A 16,499-nucleotide genomic window follows, 5' to 3' on the forward strand; every position below is an offset into this window, starting at 1 on the left:
CAAGCCTTCGCTTTCCTCTTCTTCACTCCCATCTTCTCCATCCATCATCTCGTCGTCATCATCTTCATCCCCCTCAGAGCCTCTTCCTCTGTCCATCTCATCAGCAGCGTCCTCCTCGTGTGCTAGGTCGGAGGCGGTTTTCACGGGCCCCCTGGCAGCTAGAGGCCCCTGGCCACCTTTCAGCGCTCTGTCTCTGGAGTTTTTGCTGTAAAAATCAGGGGTTAAAGGGGCACCCTGGGCCCTGGCGGAGGCCATGATGGCTTGCTGTGCAGCCAGCTGCTGGGCGTACAGAATGTGGGCTTCCCTGAGGTGTCTTTCCTTGCGCTCCATCTCCAGTTTAGCTTGTTGTTGTCTCTGTAGCTGCTCCATAACTGCCTCCAGTTTGACACCAGCCGAACTTGCGAAAGCTGCCTGGGAAAACGCACTGGCCAGACTGCTGTCCTGAGACAAGCTGGGCTGGATTGAGGACAGATGAAAATAAGTATGCAAACAAATACCATTTAAAGTTTGTTTCTCACCAACAACCTAATTTGAAATCAAGAAAGCTGTACTACTTAACATTACTCTCAATTTATAAAAATATATAGTAGGCAACATTTGAGGTAGATCAACAAGTTTTCAACGTTGTTGTAAGACAAGAATCTGTGGTGCCCTGTATTTTTAAGTATAGGTCACAATTGATGAAAGGTTTTGATCCACTTCCAATGTTGACGTAAACACACTCTATATATAAAAACACAACTACATCAATATTTTTTAAAGGTTAAACGTGTATAAAAACATGCAACACTAGTGTAAACAACATTCAGTCTGCATTTTAGCGGGTTGTTTATGGTAACATTTAATGCGCGTTAAATTCGAATTAAGCGTAATTAAAAACGCGTTGACGACCACAAACTTCTCGAATTAAATTAATTTGTCTTGAATTAAAAATTAAGTTAGTACAAACACGTGTAAACAAATAAGAACAAATGAGCCAACTATTCAAATTTGAATCAGAAACGAACACACACACAGAGGCAAATGACCACAACGGCCGCTGCCGAAGAGAAATCGAATTCATTTCACAATGATTGTAATTTGTATTAATGGTATTTTTGTAACTTACAACAAAAAGATTGATGTTGCATTCCGCGGCTTGCTTATTGCCCACTAGGCCAGCCTACCTTTGACCCCCCTAATAGAGGCGACTAGTCTGGATAGTACAACGACCGGATGTCCGGCCAAAACGGCGTGTCGATTTACATTTTGATAAATAATTAATATTCAGCCAATTCCATTCGATTCATGATGTTACTTTGTAACTAATTACCGCATGGTTTGATAAGGGCACGCAGTTACAGGAGATAGTCAAAGCACAGCCGAATCATGGCTGCCTAAAAAGTATGGCGCTCTTCCAAAAACAATTAAGCTATTAAAAGAGTGAACGAACACACGACGCGAAAAAGTATATAGTTCTAACGGAAACAAACGGTGATATTTATGACTTTGCAAATTCGGCAGCACGCGTATCGAAACTTTTACAACAAATACACAGTGCAACTTGTATCATATATAAATCTTGAAATCATGACGTGTACAATGTGGATTTCGCTACATATAATAGCTTGATCACTCACACGGTGTAATCAGAATAAATATTGACTTAATGCGATAATATCAGAAATACTTAAATCCAAAAAACATGTTTTATACACTCGATGTCTGCCAATTAAATATTACAGTAGCTTATCAATACATTCAACAGGGCTCGGTGCCAACAGGACGGAACTCACCACTTGTGCTTTGCTGCTACTGGAATTGTCCACCATCACTCTCTTTTCCTAGATAAACCACCGTGCGTGTTTTGCTCAGCGCACCGAGTACGTGTGCATCCACCCGAACGTTTAATATCCCCTTTGATAAAACGATAATAAACCTCTCGATGTTTGCGGTGGGGGAAAATACAGTCGACGTTGGGGCCAGCCAAAGGGGAAACGCCTGACCTCACCTCCCGAACTGCTCGCTTAGGGACTCCCACAGTCCCCTCGACTTTTCCTCCTCCAGCCGGAGCCAAACCCCCCGCACATTAACGCACATTTAAATCCCGCCCCACTGGCTCGTGCAACAAGTTACTACGCTCTTACGTTTCCCTTTTGCAAGCAGCTATGTAAAATATTTATAGCACAAAAACCGATATGAGTTAACATACACTTTACCATGGCTGTTTCCTGCATCTAATATTAGTGTCGTTTTGTTGTTTTATTTTAGAGTCGAAATTCTGATCTTCAAATTAGCCACATATAAAAAAAGTGTAGAAGAACATAAATAAACAACTATTAATCATCCGATAAAAGTGCGTTTATATTCAAAGTGCGTCACTTCTTTAAAATACTCGTTTTTAAGTGTAATTTTACTGATGTGTGATTTACGTTGTTCGCATTCCTGTTACGTCCTCTGTTGGTTATACAGCGCTATGACGCTCGCTATTACAGCGAGTGTCACGGACAAAACAAAACTGTTTACCATTCACTTCAAGTTAGAGCAGGCGCGGGAATTCTTTCCGGTGTTTTTGCCGCTTTAAGTGTGTAAAACACACCAATTTACGCTATTTTGAGCAAACGGTAATGATATGAACGTAACTGAACGGTAAACACTAGTTTAAACCTCAAACTATTCCATTTTAAACATCACTTTGTTTACCTCAGGATCTAATGAACCAAAACTCACCCATTCACAGGAAACGGTTTGTTTTCATTGAAGTCCAAAATACAAAACAGTTCAGTGGGTTCTCAAAATATTAGTAAATAATTTACTTCAGAGTTGAAAAAAAAAAACAAAGTAGAAGAACTCAACAGTTTTGAGATTGATTATAAGCATTTAAATAAACAAACACAGAGTTAGCATTTAAATCTACACATATGAAGCAAAGTCCAACACATCAGATAGAAACACAAGACTGAGTAAAGATATATCTCCCTTTATTAGGTCATCAATATTTTACAAGCAAAAGAACATAATAAAGGCCAATTAAATAGAACACAAACACCATGACATGAGGCAAAGACTTCAAGTACAGTGGTCTCTCAGTCCAGGCAAGAGCAGCAGTCTCCTGGAAGACTCTGTATACAAAAAGGAAAGATACATTGGACTTGTTAAGGTACAGAAACACATTTTTATGTTGTTATTTTTTTTTCTGTTATGCTAATACTCACCACAATCGTAGACATCTATGCTTTGTCAATGCCAAGTTCTTCAGGTGTAGCAATACCAAGCTCATCAAGTGTGGGCCGCAGCTCTTGGATAACGTAAGGGTAGATCTCTTTGTGTGGGCCAGCTTTATCCTGCAGGAAAGTTTGAGTAAAATATAATTACATGATATACTTTTAGAAAAAAATATTTAAAAATGTTTATTAAAACCTATAAACTTTCCACATTAAGCAAACAACATCCTCGTGTTGTATTCTGCAGTTGGCCAAAGAGTTTTACTGACCTTGACTGCCTCAAGAATCCGGATGGCACTGGCCAGATCGTCTAACCTCCGGCAGGCTCTGAGTGCTGCATCCAGGATCTTTGGTTCAGGTACCAAGTCATAACCGATCAAAGTGTTCATTCCTGAAGCAAAACAAAAGAGAAAATGCATTTACTTCACAGCCACCAGAGGGTGTTATTCTGCTAGATCTTTCTGGCTTGCGGCAACCGCAAATGTGTTCGTTTCAAAGATTTTTATAGACAAACCACAAAAAAGACGTAAGTTTTGGATGCACCTATACTAACAGATTAAACTAAACCAGCTTTACAGGTAAGTACACATTAAAAACAAACAATAAGTCTAACCTATAACAACAGATTCAGAATGCTTTGTCTCTTTGTCTAATGGTGTATTACAACAACTGAAAGATACTTGATGTTGCTTAAGGTGTATTAATAATAAAAAGCAATTCAAAATGGACAGTTTAAAAAATATGTACATTATACAAACTGTGAAGAAAAACTGAGGCTTAAGGTATATTACTATTATTAATAAACTGATTATATTGATAAAAATGTAAAAGTTAATGCATTCATTATGAAATAAAAATAAAAAAATACAAAATTTACAGTCATTTTGTTTAAAAAGGTCAATTTAAATTCAGTATAATGTACCTATAATTTAATATATAAAATTACTATATCTTGTTTTAGAATTTAATTATGAATTATTGTAATCTAAAAGCGATTGTTCATGTTCACCCAAAAATGGACATTTCATCATCATTTGCTCTCCCTCCACCTGTTCCAATCTCTTATGAGCTTCTTTGAATTACATAGGCCATTGACTTCAATAGTGGCAAAAAAAGATATGATGTCAGTCGCTATATGTGCCCATCAATATACAAAATACCTACTTTGTGTTCAACAAAAAATAAAAACTCATAAATGTGTGGAACTTATCTTTTTTTCATATTAAATGAACAGGCTCTTAAAGGGACTGTTTAGGGGAAAGTTAATACATTTCTGAAAGTAAAATCTTGCTTTACAAGCTTAGAAATCAAAACACCACCATCACCACCCACCTTTCCTCAACTCCCAAGCATCGATGTCTGGCTTGCTGAAGTAAGTGACCCAGCGGGCATCAAACTCCTCATCCGTCTCCTGTTTGCCATGGGAATAAGAGCGAGCAGCTACTGATGCTGTGAAAGAAAAAGATCAGATAAGCTTCAAGCATGACTGATTAACTAGGCGAGTTTAAATGCGTTAGAAATTGACATGCAGGCAATAAAAATCTGCTTTTACCACCAAAGTACTTCCGGGAAGTGTTGAAGGCATAAAAAGGGTCATGAATCTAATTTAATGATTTACTTTGGCTGCACGAGTGCATTTTCTTTCATTAAAAGGCATTTTTATAATCATCAAGACTGCCGTTTTTACTTTGTTTTCCATTCACAGCATATAGTATCAAACGCATGTTAATTCACGTATCATTCACTAAGCATACACATACTGTGCCGTCATCCATACTTAGTTTATCAGTTGCATAATGGTAATATAAGAGGAGCTAGATGAATCAATACGAAAAAGTCCAGAAGACCAGTCAAAGCTATTTTGGGATAGCCGTGCCTCCATTTTCAAAAGTTTGCATTTCAGTCAGTCTATATTGAAACAGAACACCAGCATTTACGCATTTTACATCTTCAGCATTTTCAAAATGCTGTTTTCTTAGATCAAATATGCAAAAGCAGTGTAGACGCCAGGCGTACCGTTAATAAAACCTTTTTTTTTTTTTAACAAAAATGCATTAGTTTAAACAGCACCTTGAAGCCTGGATGTACTCCCAGTGCAATTGGCGTGGTCACTTCAAACTAGATCAGGGCAAATCAGAGTTTGATTCAAAAGCTCAAAACTTCACTTTGGCGTATTCCATTCTTTATCAGGGGACGAGCTCGAAACCTGGCTAAGTAAGTTTTCCAGAAAGTTCCTTCAAGTTCATTAAAAACATTTGATCCATCATTGACATGAATATAAATGTTGGGTGTGGCTCTGAGGCTCCGCCTTCTTAAACTTGCAGTTCCTTCTTCATTAAGGCCAGTGCACACCGGGATGATTCTTGCTTGTGTTTTCCATCAACGTTTAACGCTTCGTTACTAAATAAAGGGTGCCAATGTGATCGTGCACACCAACGCGCAAAACGCCAGGCGCGAAAGCGTTATTTAAAAAAAAAAAAACGCCTCATGCTCGTTTTTTTGTTTTGACGCAGCCCTCCAAATCAGATTGGCACTTTTGTTCACGTGCACGGAGCTGCTGAAGTTACAGTAAACAGCACTTGAAGGCGCTCAAGCGCAAAACTGTCAATGCAAGAGCACATTGAAGATGCCCAGAGGCAATATGAACGTGGAGCTGCTTATTGCTCGGTGTATAATAATCATTTCTTCATCCCTAGAGCTGCTACTTGAACCATTCATGCTTGTTCGAGTCACCAGTAACTTTAACAACAAGCGTGTGAACTTCCTCTCTTTCTTTTCTTTGTTATAAGCGGGGGTCAGAAGCTTAAAGTTGTTTAGCGCCATCTAACGCCAGTGAAAAATTGCTTGGGTTTGAATCCGGAAAAACGTCTCATAAACGCAAATGAAAAGCATCGCGGTGTGTACAAGCCTTTAAAGTCAGCCCGCATCCATGGGTATATAATAAATGGAGTTTTTTCCTCATTGGTAAAAAAAACAAAACATGAAAATATGCTTTGATGCACTGTCAGGAGCATGTTGGGCCACCAGGTTGTGATATAACCTTAATTACCTTAATGGCTTAAAGCTATGTTAACCAATCAAAAGCCTGCAAAAGGAGCTAGCTGCGCATAATTTGACGTCGAACATTAGGAGAAAAAAAAAGAAAAACTGTGCACAGACGCTATGAGTCTAAATGTCCGGTTTGTCTGTCCACACGGTTTCAAATAGTTTCTGAAAATCTTTATCCTGGTGGCAGTTTTCAAAAGATTTGTTTCAGTCACCTGATACGTCAAACAGCCAAAAAAAAAAAAGTTTCTTCGCAAACAAAAAGCAAACTTTAAAAGTCGAAACAAAATGTTTATTCTTTTACATTTAAAGGTAGAATTCCAGTTGCATACTCACCACAAAACAACAGCTCAAAAGTGTTGAGGATCCAAAATTATTTGTCCCAAAAAAGTTCACTTCTATGAGCTGTTTCAAACTACCAAAACGAACTTGGCTCCTTTGAATTTTGTTCGAAATGATAATTTTAGTTTATTCTTCCTCATATAAACATATTGGCATCTTAAGTCTAAAACGCTGCACTAGTGAAACAGATGCACATTTTTATTTAGTGTGGTCTTGTGTCAAAGAATCCACATCACACATTTACACATCATACAAAATATGTGTCATCAGTGTCGGGATGTTTGCTACCAGTATATTGTTGCTTGGGTAATTTAAATATTATTGAAAATGCATTAACTGTGTTAGGGCCTTAATGCAGTGAGATTTTGTCCCAGTTGGAATTTGTCCAGTGTTCTTTTATGACCTATGTTTGAGTGATACATCATGGACTGATGTGGTGGCGTGCTTCAAGCTAACTCATAACTGTCTGCTAAGGAAGGTCAGACGACGAGTATCCCAAAATATACTTAATACATAAAACCATCACGTGAAATGTTGATGTTGATACTATTTTCGAGTTTTACTAGCCTATATTTTGTAATCTATTATGACCTTGTGTGTGTTTGCATAGAGGTCAATATGCTTTAATAGAAAAATATTTGCTTTGCAATTTCGCAATGCGAGTTTGATGCGGATTCTTCATATTCATTAGCAATCATATTCTGCTTCGTTAAATGTAATATAACCATGCATAAATTGCATACCACAAAGCATGTTTACTACGCTAAATGGGTTGAATAATCTTTCAATGTGCCAATTAGACTTGCTGCTTCAATAAAAGCCGAAATTAATATACGTGGGATGCTTTCGGTTTGAGTGTCGCGTTTCCTCTTAGCGCTGGGCCGAAGCCTCACTTTAGTGGGTCATTACAAGGACACTGTCAAAATCATATATAAGGAGTAAAAAAATTAACAACACATACACAGTTATAACATGTAAATGTCACACAGTAGAAGATAACACAGTGCAAGGTAGCCACTTAGAGATATAAGCTTTTAATTAAACACACCGGTGTCGCTTGGGTTAGCTGATGTGCTAAGCTACGTTCAAGGTTTTTCCGTAAACCCTGCCTCTCATTGACTTTTAGAAATGTTAGCGACTTCATAATTAAGTCACAAAATCGTTGTTTACCTGTATACTGTGGCCGTGACCTTGCTAAACTCCGAGCACCGGAGAATGACAGTCGAAGGGCGGCTCGGAACATAGTGCGGCTCACCGGGCTCAAGCGTAGCTCGGATTGAAGAACGAGAGAGACTCAGGTTGAGGCTAGTTCAGATAGCCGAGATGCTAACACTACACGCGACTGGCGTGTGACTGCGCATGCGCACTGCTTAGCCGTGTATGGACATGGCTGCTCGTGGTTGATATATAGTAAGACGATTTGCCAAGAGGATTATAAAAGAGCATGAAGGGCAAAATATACATTTTGAGCTGTTTACAATTCACCGAGCGTCTCTTTGAGCTGTGGTATGTATGAACATGGTAACACATATACGCTTTAAAAGCATTTGAAAACACAAATTTAAAAACAAAACGCCAAGCTGCAATAATCTGCGTTTATTGTAACCATATCTGTTCAAACAAAGAAGCAATTGCTCAAAATCATTAGTTGTTGCTTAAAATCATCACATTTATATCTGTCATTACTAAAAAAAAAACTTTAACATAATATTTTTAATCAAAGTCATAGTGGTTTAAACTGTAGCACTGATATCATTGTTAATGCTAGATAAAAACAAACTAAAGCTATAATTCATTGCAATGTCAAAGGTAAAATATGTTATAAAACAATGTTATAATGTTTTATTGTTTTTAACAATGATATTAAAACAAAAAGTAAGCCTACTGCATCAAGAATTGTTTCCAAAATAATTGTTTAGACCAGCAGAGGGCAATCTTACATTTCATAAGTAAAACACAGCTTTATTTTCGTAGTCTATGGTTCACACACAAAGGTTTTTTAAATTCCAGACACCTAAATAAAATATTTTTCTTTTTAAAAAAAAGTCCAAATTTTAATTATCCTAATTTATATTATATTTATATTAAAGCATTACTTTTTTTTTTTTTTTGCTCATTAAATATGTTTTTTTATTATTAATATAATACTGCATGGCTGTATGCTTTTATTTATTCAATCATTTTCTTGTCGGCTTAATCCCTTTATTAATTTGGGGTCGCCACAGCGGAATGAACCGACAACTCATCCAGCATGTTTTTTATGCAGCATGTTTGTTACCCCTCCCAGCCGCAACTCATCTCTGGGAAACATCCACAAACATTCATTCACATACACTCATACCCAATTCACCTGTACCGCATATCTTTGGACTGTGGGGGAAACTGGAGCACCCGGAGGAAACCCACGCGAATGCACGGAGAACATGCAAACTCCACACAGAAACACCAACTGAGCCGAGGATCGAACCAGCGACTTTCTTTCTGTGAGGCAACAGCACTACCTACTGCGCCACTGCTTCACCACACTTTTATTTATATATGCATAAATATGTTTGCAAATTTTATCAATTATTTGTCAACAAATCTAATTAGTAGTTAGTTATCTTAATTAGTAGTTTTATCTTATTTATTTAAATTACATTTGGGAACATTTAGATTGTTTATTTAGATGTTTTATTAATAACATTTTTGCAAAAAGTATTTTCTTTATTAGTATTATACTTATTTGGAACCAATTTTATTTATTTATTTATTTTTTGTTTATTTTGTGTTGATGTGTTTATCTTAAAAAAACAATTGATCTATTTGAATCTTATTTATATTTAATTTATAAAGTATGCTTTTGTGATACATTTTTTATGATCAATACATATTCAAATTATATTAATTAATAATTTATTTGATACAATTTAAAAACATCTTTTTCAAAAATGTCAACAAACTGAATTACTATATTTATTAACCTAATCAACCTAGTTACGTTTTTACATTGTTCTATAAGCTGAATACTAGTATCTAGTCGAATATCACACACTATCATCTTGGAAACGATAAAATAAATAAATTATTAGAAATTAGTTATTAAAATGTTTATGTTTAGAAATGTGTTGAAAAAAAGTTCTCTTTGTCAGACAGAACTTAAGGAAAAAATATTTTTAAAAAATTTCAAATTTAACAGGAGGGCTAATAATTCTGACATTATGTTCATGACAACATGAAAATATGAATAAAACTGATTGACAATTGATTTGTTTTTATTTTATGATATAATTTAACAATAATAATATAATTTAAAGGGCATCTATTTTACTCTTTTTTCAAGATTTAAGATAAGTTTTTTGTGTTTCCAGAATGTGTCTGTAAAGATTCAGCTCAAAACACTCATCAGATTTTTAATTATACCTTCAAATATTGAATATTTTCTGCTCTGCACACATTGTTGCTGTTTTTGTTGCCTGTGCCTTTATTGTTAGTTCTCTCTGCCCACCGTTCCCACTTGCTTGTCAGAGTATGCCTCAGTCTCCGCCTGCATCAGATAAACAGCACAGTGACAGACTTGAAGGAAGCAAATCTTTTTTTTTTAATTACTAATGCTTGAACAGAAATATCTATTTTTTAATTACACAAAATACTGAAATAACAATCAATTTACATACATTCACAATCTTTCCATTCTCAATAATAATAATACAACCAATATAAATAAATAAATAAAAAACAAAAAAGAAAAATAAAATAATAAAGAAAAATACGTAACAGGGGAGTGAACCAAAATATGGAACCAAAATCCTCTAATGATGAACATACATTTCTTTCTTTTTGGCTTTTCGTCTCTCTTAATGTCTTCAAATATATCACAAATTCTTTTTTAAATGCCACTAGTCTTGGGAGAATTCTGAAAAATTTACATTTATGAAAATAGAATTTCATTAATAACTACAAGTTATTCATTCGATATCTTTCTATCCTTAAGTATTTGGTCAAACTTAATAATTTCCCATGAGAGGATAAGTCTTAGATACTTTCTGTTGTATCCAAACTAATACTTCATACCAAAATGTTTGTACCAAATTACTTCAGAAAAACAAGTGTTCAGTTGTTTCAATATATAAATTACAAAACGGCCATTTATTTGAGCCCCCAATATTGAATTTTTAACCTTAGAAATTCTTTTGCAGGATAAATGTGATTCATAATTTTAAAGTCCACTTCTTTACATTTAGAATCAACTGGATATGAAAGAAATCTTTTTCTAATATCATACACATTTTTCTTATCATAATGAAAGGAAGCAGATCTCAAGTAACGTTTGTGAGAAATAATGGGGAAACCGCACTCATACACCATGTTGCGGGGGGCCTCGAAATGGGAGGGATTTGGATCCCAAATTATCATCAGGATATTAAAAAAAAGAGACTTATTGTCTATATATCACCCCATATGACTGTGGACATACGATACATACAGTTCTGTTCAAACAGCTTACAAAAGACGATTTTCATCACAGGTGCCCTTTAATAAAATAAGTTAAAACTAGCCAAATTACATCATGCATTTTCATCTCTCAAATAACACGTTCGCATCTATTGCATCCTTCATTTATCCAAAACATTTCATTTAATACACTAAAAAATATACTTTAATGCAAATTCCTCCTTATATCTTAAGATCTCTTCCACAGAGCTGAAGTTTAATCCTTTCCCAAAGCTGCTCGTTTAAGACCAGGATGATCACAAGGACTCAGGGGTCTTTTTTCGGTCTTCCCAGATCCTTGCACTCCATCCACCTGTCTGTGTTCCTCTGACAGAGTGTTCGTTTCAACGGGTGGCTGATATCCGGGCTCATGCGGGTCCAGCGGCTCCTTGGACAGCAGAATACAAATGGAAGGTAAAGTTCTGTGGACGGTCATCTGACTCTCCTGACTCTCCCAAACCTCTGTCACTGTCCTGTACTGGAGCTTTGACACCTGGTGTAAACCTGCCACTTTCCTTTTCATTATCTCCGCGCAGGTGATGGTTTTGGTCACTGCTCGTCCTGTCCCGCTGAACAGAACCTGCGTCTGTCCGTCGCCTTCAATTCGAGACATGGCGAAGCCTAAAAGGTTGCGGATTTTGCTTCCTTCCTTCACACGCATTTCCAGCACATCTGACGCCAGGCCTGGGATGGGATTTGGGATTGGTTCTCCAGTGGAGCGGATTTTCCTGAATCCCCCTAGGTCGGGTGTTTTAGAAGGTCCAATTGGGTTTGTGGGATTGAGTTGAACCGGTTGTGTGTTATCATGAAGCTCTGTGTTCGGCATAAACATGTTTATAGGCTAAATTAGATGTTCTGGAGGCTGAAAAATGTCATTTATTTAGTCATGGTCCCATTGAGATTCACAGAAATCTTCTCTTCTAGGGAGTCCTGATCAAGATGATTGTACAGAGAGCCTAATTTTAGGAAAGTAACACACACAAAACACAAAACAAAGTTATATATATTAACATTCACCATCAGTCGTACATCAATCTCTTAAACAAAACATCAACAAGGCTTATTTATTATTTCCTTAAATGTTCTAGTTAATGAAGGAAGTGTTATTAGTGCCGTTTTAATTTGAAAACCGTTCCCCAACAATGGAGCACATAAATATAGGAGAAAGCTGATATTTCATGTTCTGTATGCGCTTCAGGTATTATCCTTTAAGATGTTTTTTGAGGCTTAAAAATGTAATATTTCAGTAAAAGCAATTAGTTACTTAAAAAAAAATCAACTAAACATGCATTAAATTATTAAGTCAACAAATAAAGTCAGTGTAACAGTTTCAAGTTACAATGGCTTTCCTTGCATTTGTTTAAAGTGAAAAATAACGGTTGTTTTACAGTGTTCTTTGAAACATCATTTTCTGGCTGAAAATATTTATATTTTCTTCAAGACATTTTAAGATGCTTTTCAGGTTAAGAAATATAATTTCCCTCAAGAAGTTTTGATGTTTTTTGGAGGCTGAAAGTTGTTAATTTTCTTCAAAAAGTTTGTTTTTTTTAAAGCTGAAATAATTAAATATTTTCTTCAATAATTTTTTTTCATGTTTGTTTAATGCTAATATCTTTAACATTTTCTTCAAGAAGTTTTTGTATTTTTAGAGGCTGAAAATGTTTTATTTCATTATAAAAAATTGATTAGTTGACTACATAAAAAACTAAGAGTAAACCTGTTGCCTTTAAAGCAATTATTTGACTTTTCCTAAAGAAATGAATTGCCTTAAATGAATTGCCCATTGCCTTAAAATGGTTAAGTCAACAAAATAAATTTACTTAACAGTTCCAAGTTACAACGGTTTTCCTTGCTTTTTTAAAATTAAAATAATAATTATATTTTACAGCGTTCCATCAATATATTTTTAGATGTTCTTTCAAACCAAAAAAAAAGTGTAATTTTTTAGGCTGAAAATGATAAAAAAAAATTTCCAGTAAGTTTTTAGATGTTTTTTGAGGCAAAAAATATAATTTCCCTCAATAAATGTAGATGTTTTTTTATTGAGGCTGAAAGTTGTAATATTTCCCTTAAAGTTTTTCCCATAAAAAAAAGCTAAAATAATTTTATATTTTCATCAATACGTTTTTCTTCATGTTTTTTATTCATTCATTCATTTTCTTGTCAGCTTAGTCCCTTTATTAATCTGGGGTCTCCACAGCGGAATGAACCGTCAACTTATCCAGCACGTTTTTACATAGCGGATGACCTTCCAGCCGCAACCCATCTGGGAAACATCCACACACACTGATTCACACTCATACGGAGCATATTAGCATATACCCAATTCACCTGTACCACATGTCTTTGGATTGTGGGGGAAACCAGAGCACCCGGATAAAACCACATGAACACATGGAGAACAAGCAAACTCCACACAGAAATGCCAACTGACCCAGCGGAGGCTCGAACCAGCGACCTTCTTGCTGTGAGGCAAGAGCACTATGTTTATTAAGTTTAAAAATTTGTTATTTAATTAATTTAATTGCCTTAAATTGATTAAGTCAACAAAATAAAATAACAGTTCCAAGTTACAATGGGTTTCTTTCCGCTTTAAAAAGTAAAATAATAGTAGCTTTTTAGTGTTCCTTCAATACATTTATAGATGTTCTTTGAAACTGAAAAAAAAATTATACTTCCTTTTATAAGAAGTTTTTAGATATTTTCTTTTGGCTGAAAATGTTTATATTTTCTTTTTAAAGAATGTTTAACTATATATTTTTAAAAAAGTAAAAAAAACATGAATAAAAAAACCTATTGGAAAAAAATATAAAAATAGTTACATATAAATTTTATATTTTCTTTAGTAGGTTTTTTTTTTCATGTTTTTTAGAGCCTAAAAATGTTTATATTTCCTTCAAGATATTTTTAAATGTTCATTGAGTCTCACATAATTATTTTATGTTTCCTTTAAGAAGTTTTTCGATTTTTCTTTTAGGCTGAAAAATGTAATATTTCACTGTAAAAAAAAGTGAGTGAACCTGTCAAATTTAATGCAGTTCTTTGACTTCACTCAAAGAAATTGAATAAACCCATTGCCTTGAAATGATTAAGTTAACTAATTAATAGTCAACATTACAGTTCCAAGTTACAATGGGTTTCCTTGATTTTAAAAAGTGTGTGTGGGGGTTAATTTTACTTTAATGTTCTGAGACTGAAAATTAAAACCTTCCTTTAAGTTGTTTATTGAGAGCCATAGATGAGAGTCTTTAGAGAATAGAAATAATCTTAAATTCCAAAAGATATGTCGACTCTGAAAAACATAATATTTCTTTCAGTAAGTTACGATTCATGTGTTTTATTTTAGCACCAAAAATGCAGAAATGTCAGGAAAAGCAAAATCATGTTAAATGCTAAATGTTCTGTTTTTCATGAAACTGCTGAGGCTGAAAAAGGTCATCTTCCCTTCAGAAGTTACGATATTGTTTTATTTCAGCTCCAAAAAATGTGGGGGAAAGCAAATAATCTTGAATGCTAAATGTTCTGTTATTCCCAAAGCTCTGAGTTGAATGACACATGTGCCATTTGCTTTATATTCTCTGGCCGTTGATGTGAAGAAATAGAAAAAAAAATCTGTTCTGTAAATCGAGCAAATTCATCAAAGCTGAAAGTGCTGAGTATCAGCAATTTCTCAGTCGCTACCTTTGAAGCATATTTCAGTCTTCATGAGAAGAGAGCTGTAACCAAACATGGCGAAGAAATGGTAAATTCAGAGACAGAACCTCTTCTTAACGTTAACAACCTCATTTTGGGTATAATTTTACAAACTTCAAGGTTTTTAGGATGTAGTTTTACAAGTACTGGATAGCCAACTGGTATAAAAAATGCCCTGATGTATATACATGTATATAAGTATAATAATAAATAACATAACATAATAAATAACTTATAATAAAATATATAGTAACTATAATGTAATTGCATACAGTATATACTACTAATACTGTAAACCCAGAGGGCACATACAATTATATGTGGGTACTTTAATAGAAATCACCAAAATTACAAAGAAATAATTGTGATATATATATATATATATATATATATATATATATATATATATATATATATATATATATATATATATATATATATATATATATATATATATATATATATATCATATATATATAAGCCCCAAAGTAATTTAATACAAAATAAATAATAGAAACAAATCAATATAACAAAATTATGAAATAATATAAAATATTACAAACATGATTAAATAAATTTTGAACTGATCAAGGAGATTTAAATGTATTTATAATGTGTACAATACAATTAAGATTAAACTAAATAGTAGTATTCAATAAATATCAAACAATAGTGCCCCAAAGTATTAAAATGACAAACAAATAAATAGAACAAAGTTATAAATAATTAAAATAACATTTATTAAACTGATTAAGGAGATTTAAATGCATTAATAGGTCAAATGAAATGAATCTAAAATAATAAATTCATAAAATATGAAATAATATTAATAACATTGCAGCTTAATGGAACCAGATTAAATGAATGTTAAACTGATTTACCTTTCTGCATGTAGAATCCTCATAGACTTCCACTGTAAGGTGAAGTTTTGCATCTGGCACTGTGTTTCCTGCTTGATGTCTGGTCATATTCTGAAACAGGTTTCACATATTTACTCTTAAATGGAGACTGGCACACTCCCGAATGAGCTGAAGAGCCAATCTGAGAGCTTGTTTGAGGGACACGGAGAGGGGAGGGAGACGAAGAGCCAAAGCAGCTCTTAAAGAAACAGTCTGGCAAGAGCTTGGGGGAGAATTTCACATTTCATCCTGGCAATCACTTGTCCCGGAGTTCCCCTTTAAAATTCTTGGGGTTAATGAAGTTCTGTCAATCAGCGTGTGTTTGTGGCTAATTAACATGCGTGACCGATTAAAGCTGAGAGTTTAAAAGCACATCCTTCCATGCGTGACGACACAATTCAGCCTGTAAACAATTATCTACATGAAAACAGCCGACATATGCCTGGATTGTTCTTTTGTGAAGTAGTCACTCAAAACTGTGGAATTGTTCCTCATCTGTAAATCTCACCATCATTTTTAAAGGGAAAGTTCACTCAAAAATGAAAATTTACTCGCTATTTAATCACCCTCAGGTAGTTCCAAACCATCAAAAGTTTCTTTTTTCCCTGTTGAGTTTGATGTAACTGGTAACTGTTCACTTTTAAAGTAGGAACAGCAAATACAATGTTAGTCTAACAAGCAGCCAAAGTCTTTTTTTTTTCATTAAAAGATCTGCCAGGATGGTGAATAGAACAGTAATAACCAGAGCTGTGTGATTTTACTAATTATTCTGATTACTGAAGGACTCAATTAGTTTGATCAGGTGTTGATCAGTACTTGATCACTGTCTGGTCAAGTACTATAC

The 16,499-nt window shown here is 34.6% G+C and overlaps 3 protein-coding genes and 1 long non-coding RNA gene across 6 annotated transcripts in view; 1 reads left to right on the forward strand and 3 right to left on the reverse strand.

The window, feature by feature from the left end:
- The window catches only part of arid3b (AT-rich interactive domain 3B), an 85,471-nt gene extending 83,454 nt beyond the window's left edge, over positions 1 to 2,017 (reverse strand). Inside the window, 2 exon segments of one of the 2 annotated variants that reach the window (NM_001083002.2) lie at positions 1 to 456; positions 1,776 to 2,017. The exon segment at positions 1 to 456 is cut by the window's left edge and continues 222 nt beyond it. In NM_001083002.2, the coding sequence (NP_001076471.2) occupies positions 1 to 456; positions 1,776 to 1,811 (492 nt within the window). In that variant the 5' untranslated portion in view covers positions 1,812 to 2,017. 2 annotated transcript variants of the gene reach the window in all.
- A 926-nt stretch (positions 2,018 to 2,943) lies between these two features.
- Positions 2,944 to 7,927, reverse strand: cox5aa (cytochrome c oxidase subunit 5Aa). Its single transcript, NM_001024403.2, has 5 exons — positions 7,761 to 7,927; positions 4,536 to 4,652; positions 3,473 to 3,594; positions 3,195 to 3,323; positions 2,944 to 3,101 (listed from the first exon to the last, which is right to left on the reverse strand). The coding sequence occupies exons 1-4, from the start codon at positions 7,831 to 7,833 to the stop codon at positions 3,210 to 3,212; spliced, it is 426 nt and encodes a 141-aa protein (NP_001019574.1). The 5' UTR covers positions 7,834 to 7,927; the 3' UTR covers positions 2,944 to 3,101; positions 3,195 to 3,209.
- Positions 7,928 to 7,949: 22 nt separating this feature from the next.
- Positions 7,950 to 13,137, forward strand: LOC141381005 (uncharacterized). 2 transcript variants are annotated; one of them, XR_012400471.1, is made up of 3 exons: positions 7,950 to 8,096; positions 11,272 to 11,477; positions 11,600 to 13,137. It is a non-coding gene; the product is annotated as an uncharacterized lncRNA (long non-coding RNA). The 2 variants fall into 2 exon arrangements; XR_012400472.1 differs by having other exon boundaries at positions 11,358 to 11,477.
- On the reverse strand, positions 11,246 to 15,780 carry rpp25a (ribonuclease P/MRP subunit p25, a). Its single transcript, NM_001351698.1, has 2 exons — positions 15,638 to 15,780; positions 11,246 to 12,019 (listed from the first exon to the last, which is right to left on the reverse strand). The coding sequence occupies exon 2, from the start codon at positions 11,893 to 11,895 to the stop codon at positions 11,281 to 11,283; it is 615 nt and encodes a 204-aa protein (NP_001338627.1). The 5' UTR covers positions 11,896 to 12,019; positions 15,638 to 15,780; the 3' UTR covers positions 11,246 to 11,280.
- Between the last annotated feature and the right edge of the window lie 719 nt (positions 15,781 to 16,499).

This window comes from Danio rerio, chromosome 25 (genome assembly GCF_049306965.1).
Source record: "Danio rerio strain Tuebingen ecotype United States chromosome 25, GRCz12tu, whole genome shotgun sequence".
In the NCBI taxonomy this organism is placed as follows: Eukaryota; Metazoa; Chordata; class Actinopteri; order Cypriniformes; family Danionidae; genus Danio; species Danio rerio.

Coding starts and splice junctions, on each gene's coding strand:
- cox5aa (NM_001024403.2), bottom strand. CDS start 7,833: ATGTTCCGAGCCGCCCTTCGACTGTCATTCTCCGGTGCTCGGAGTTTA. Junction 3,595..4,535: donor TGCTTGGGAGTTGAGGAAAG/GTGGGTGGTGAT, acceptor GTTTTGCTTCAG/GAATGAACACTTTGATCGGT. Junction 3,324..3,472: donor GGATTCTTGAGGCAGTCAAG/GTCAGTAAAACT, acceptor ACTTTCCTGCAG/GATAAAGCTGGCCCACACAA.
- rpp25a (NM_001351698.1), bottom strand. CDS start 11,895: ATGTTTATGCCGAACACAGAGCTTCATGATAACACACAACCGGTTCAA.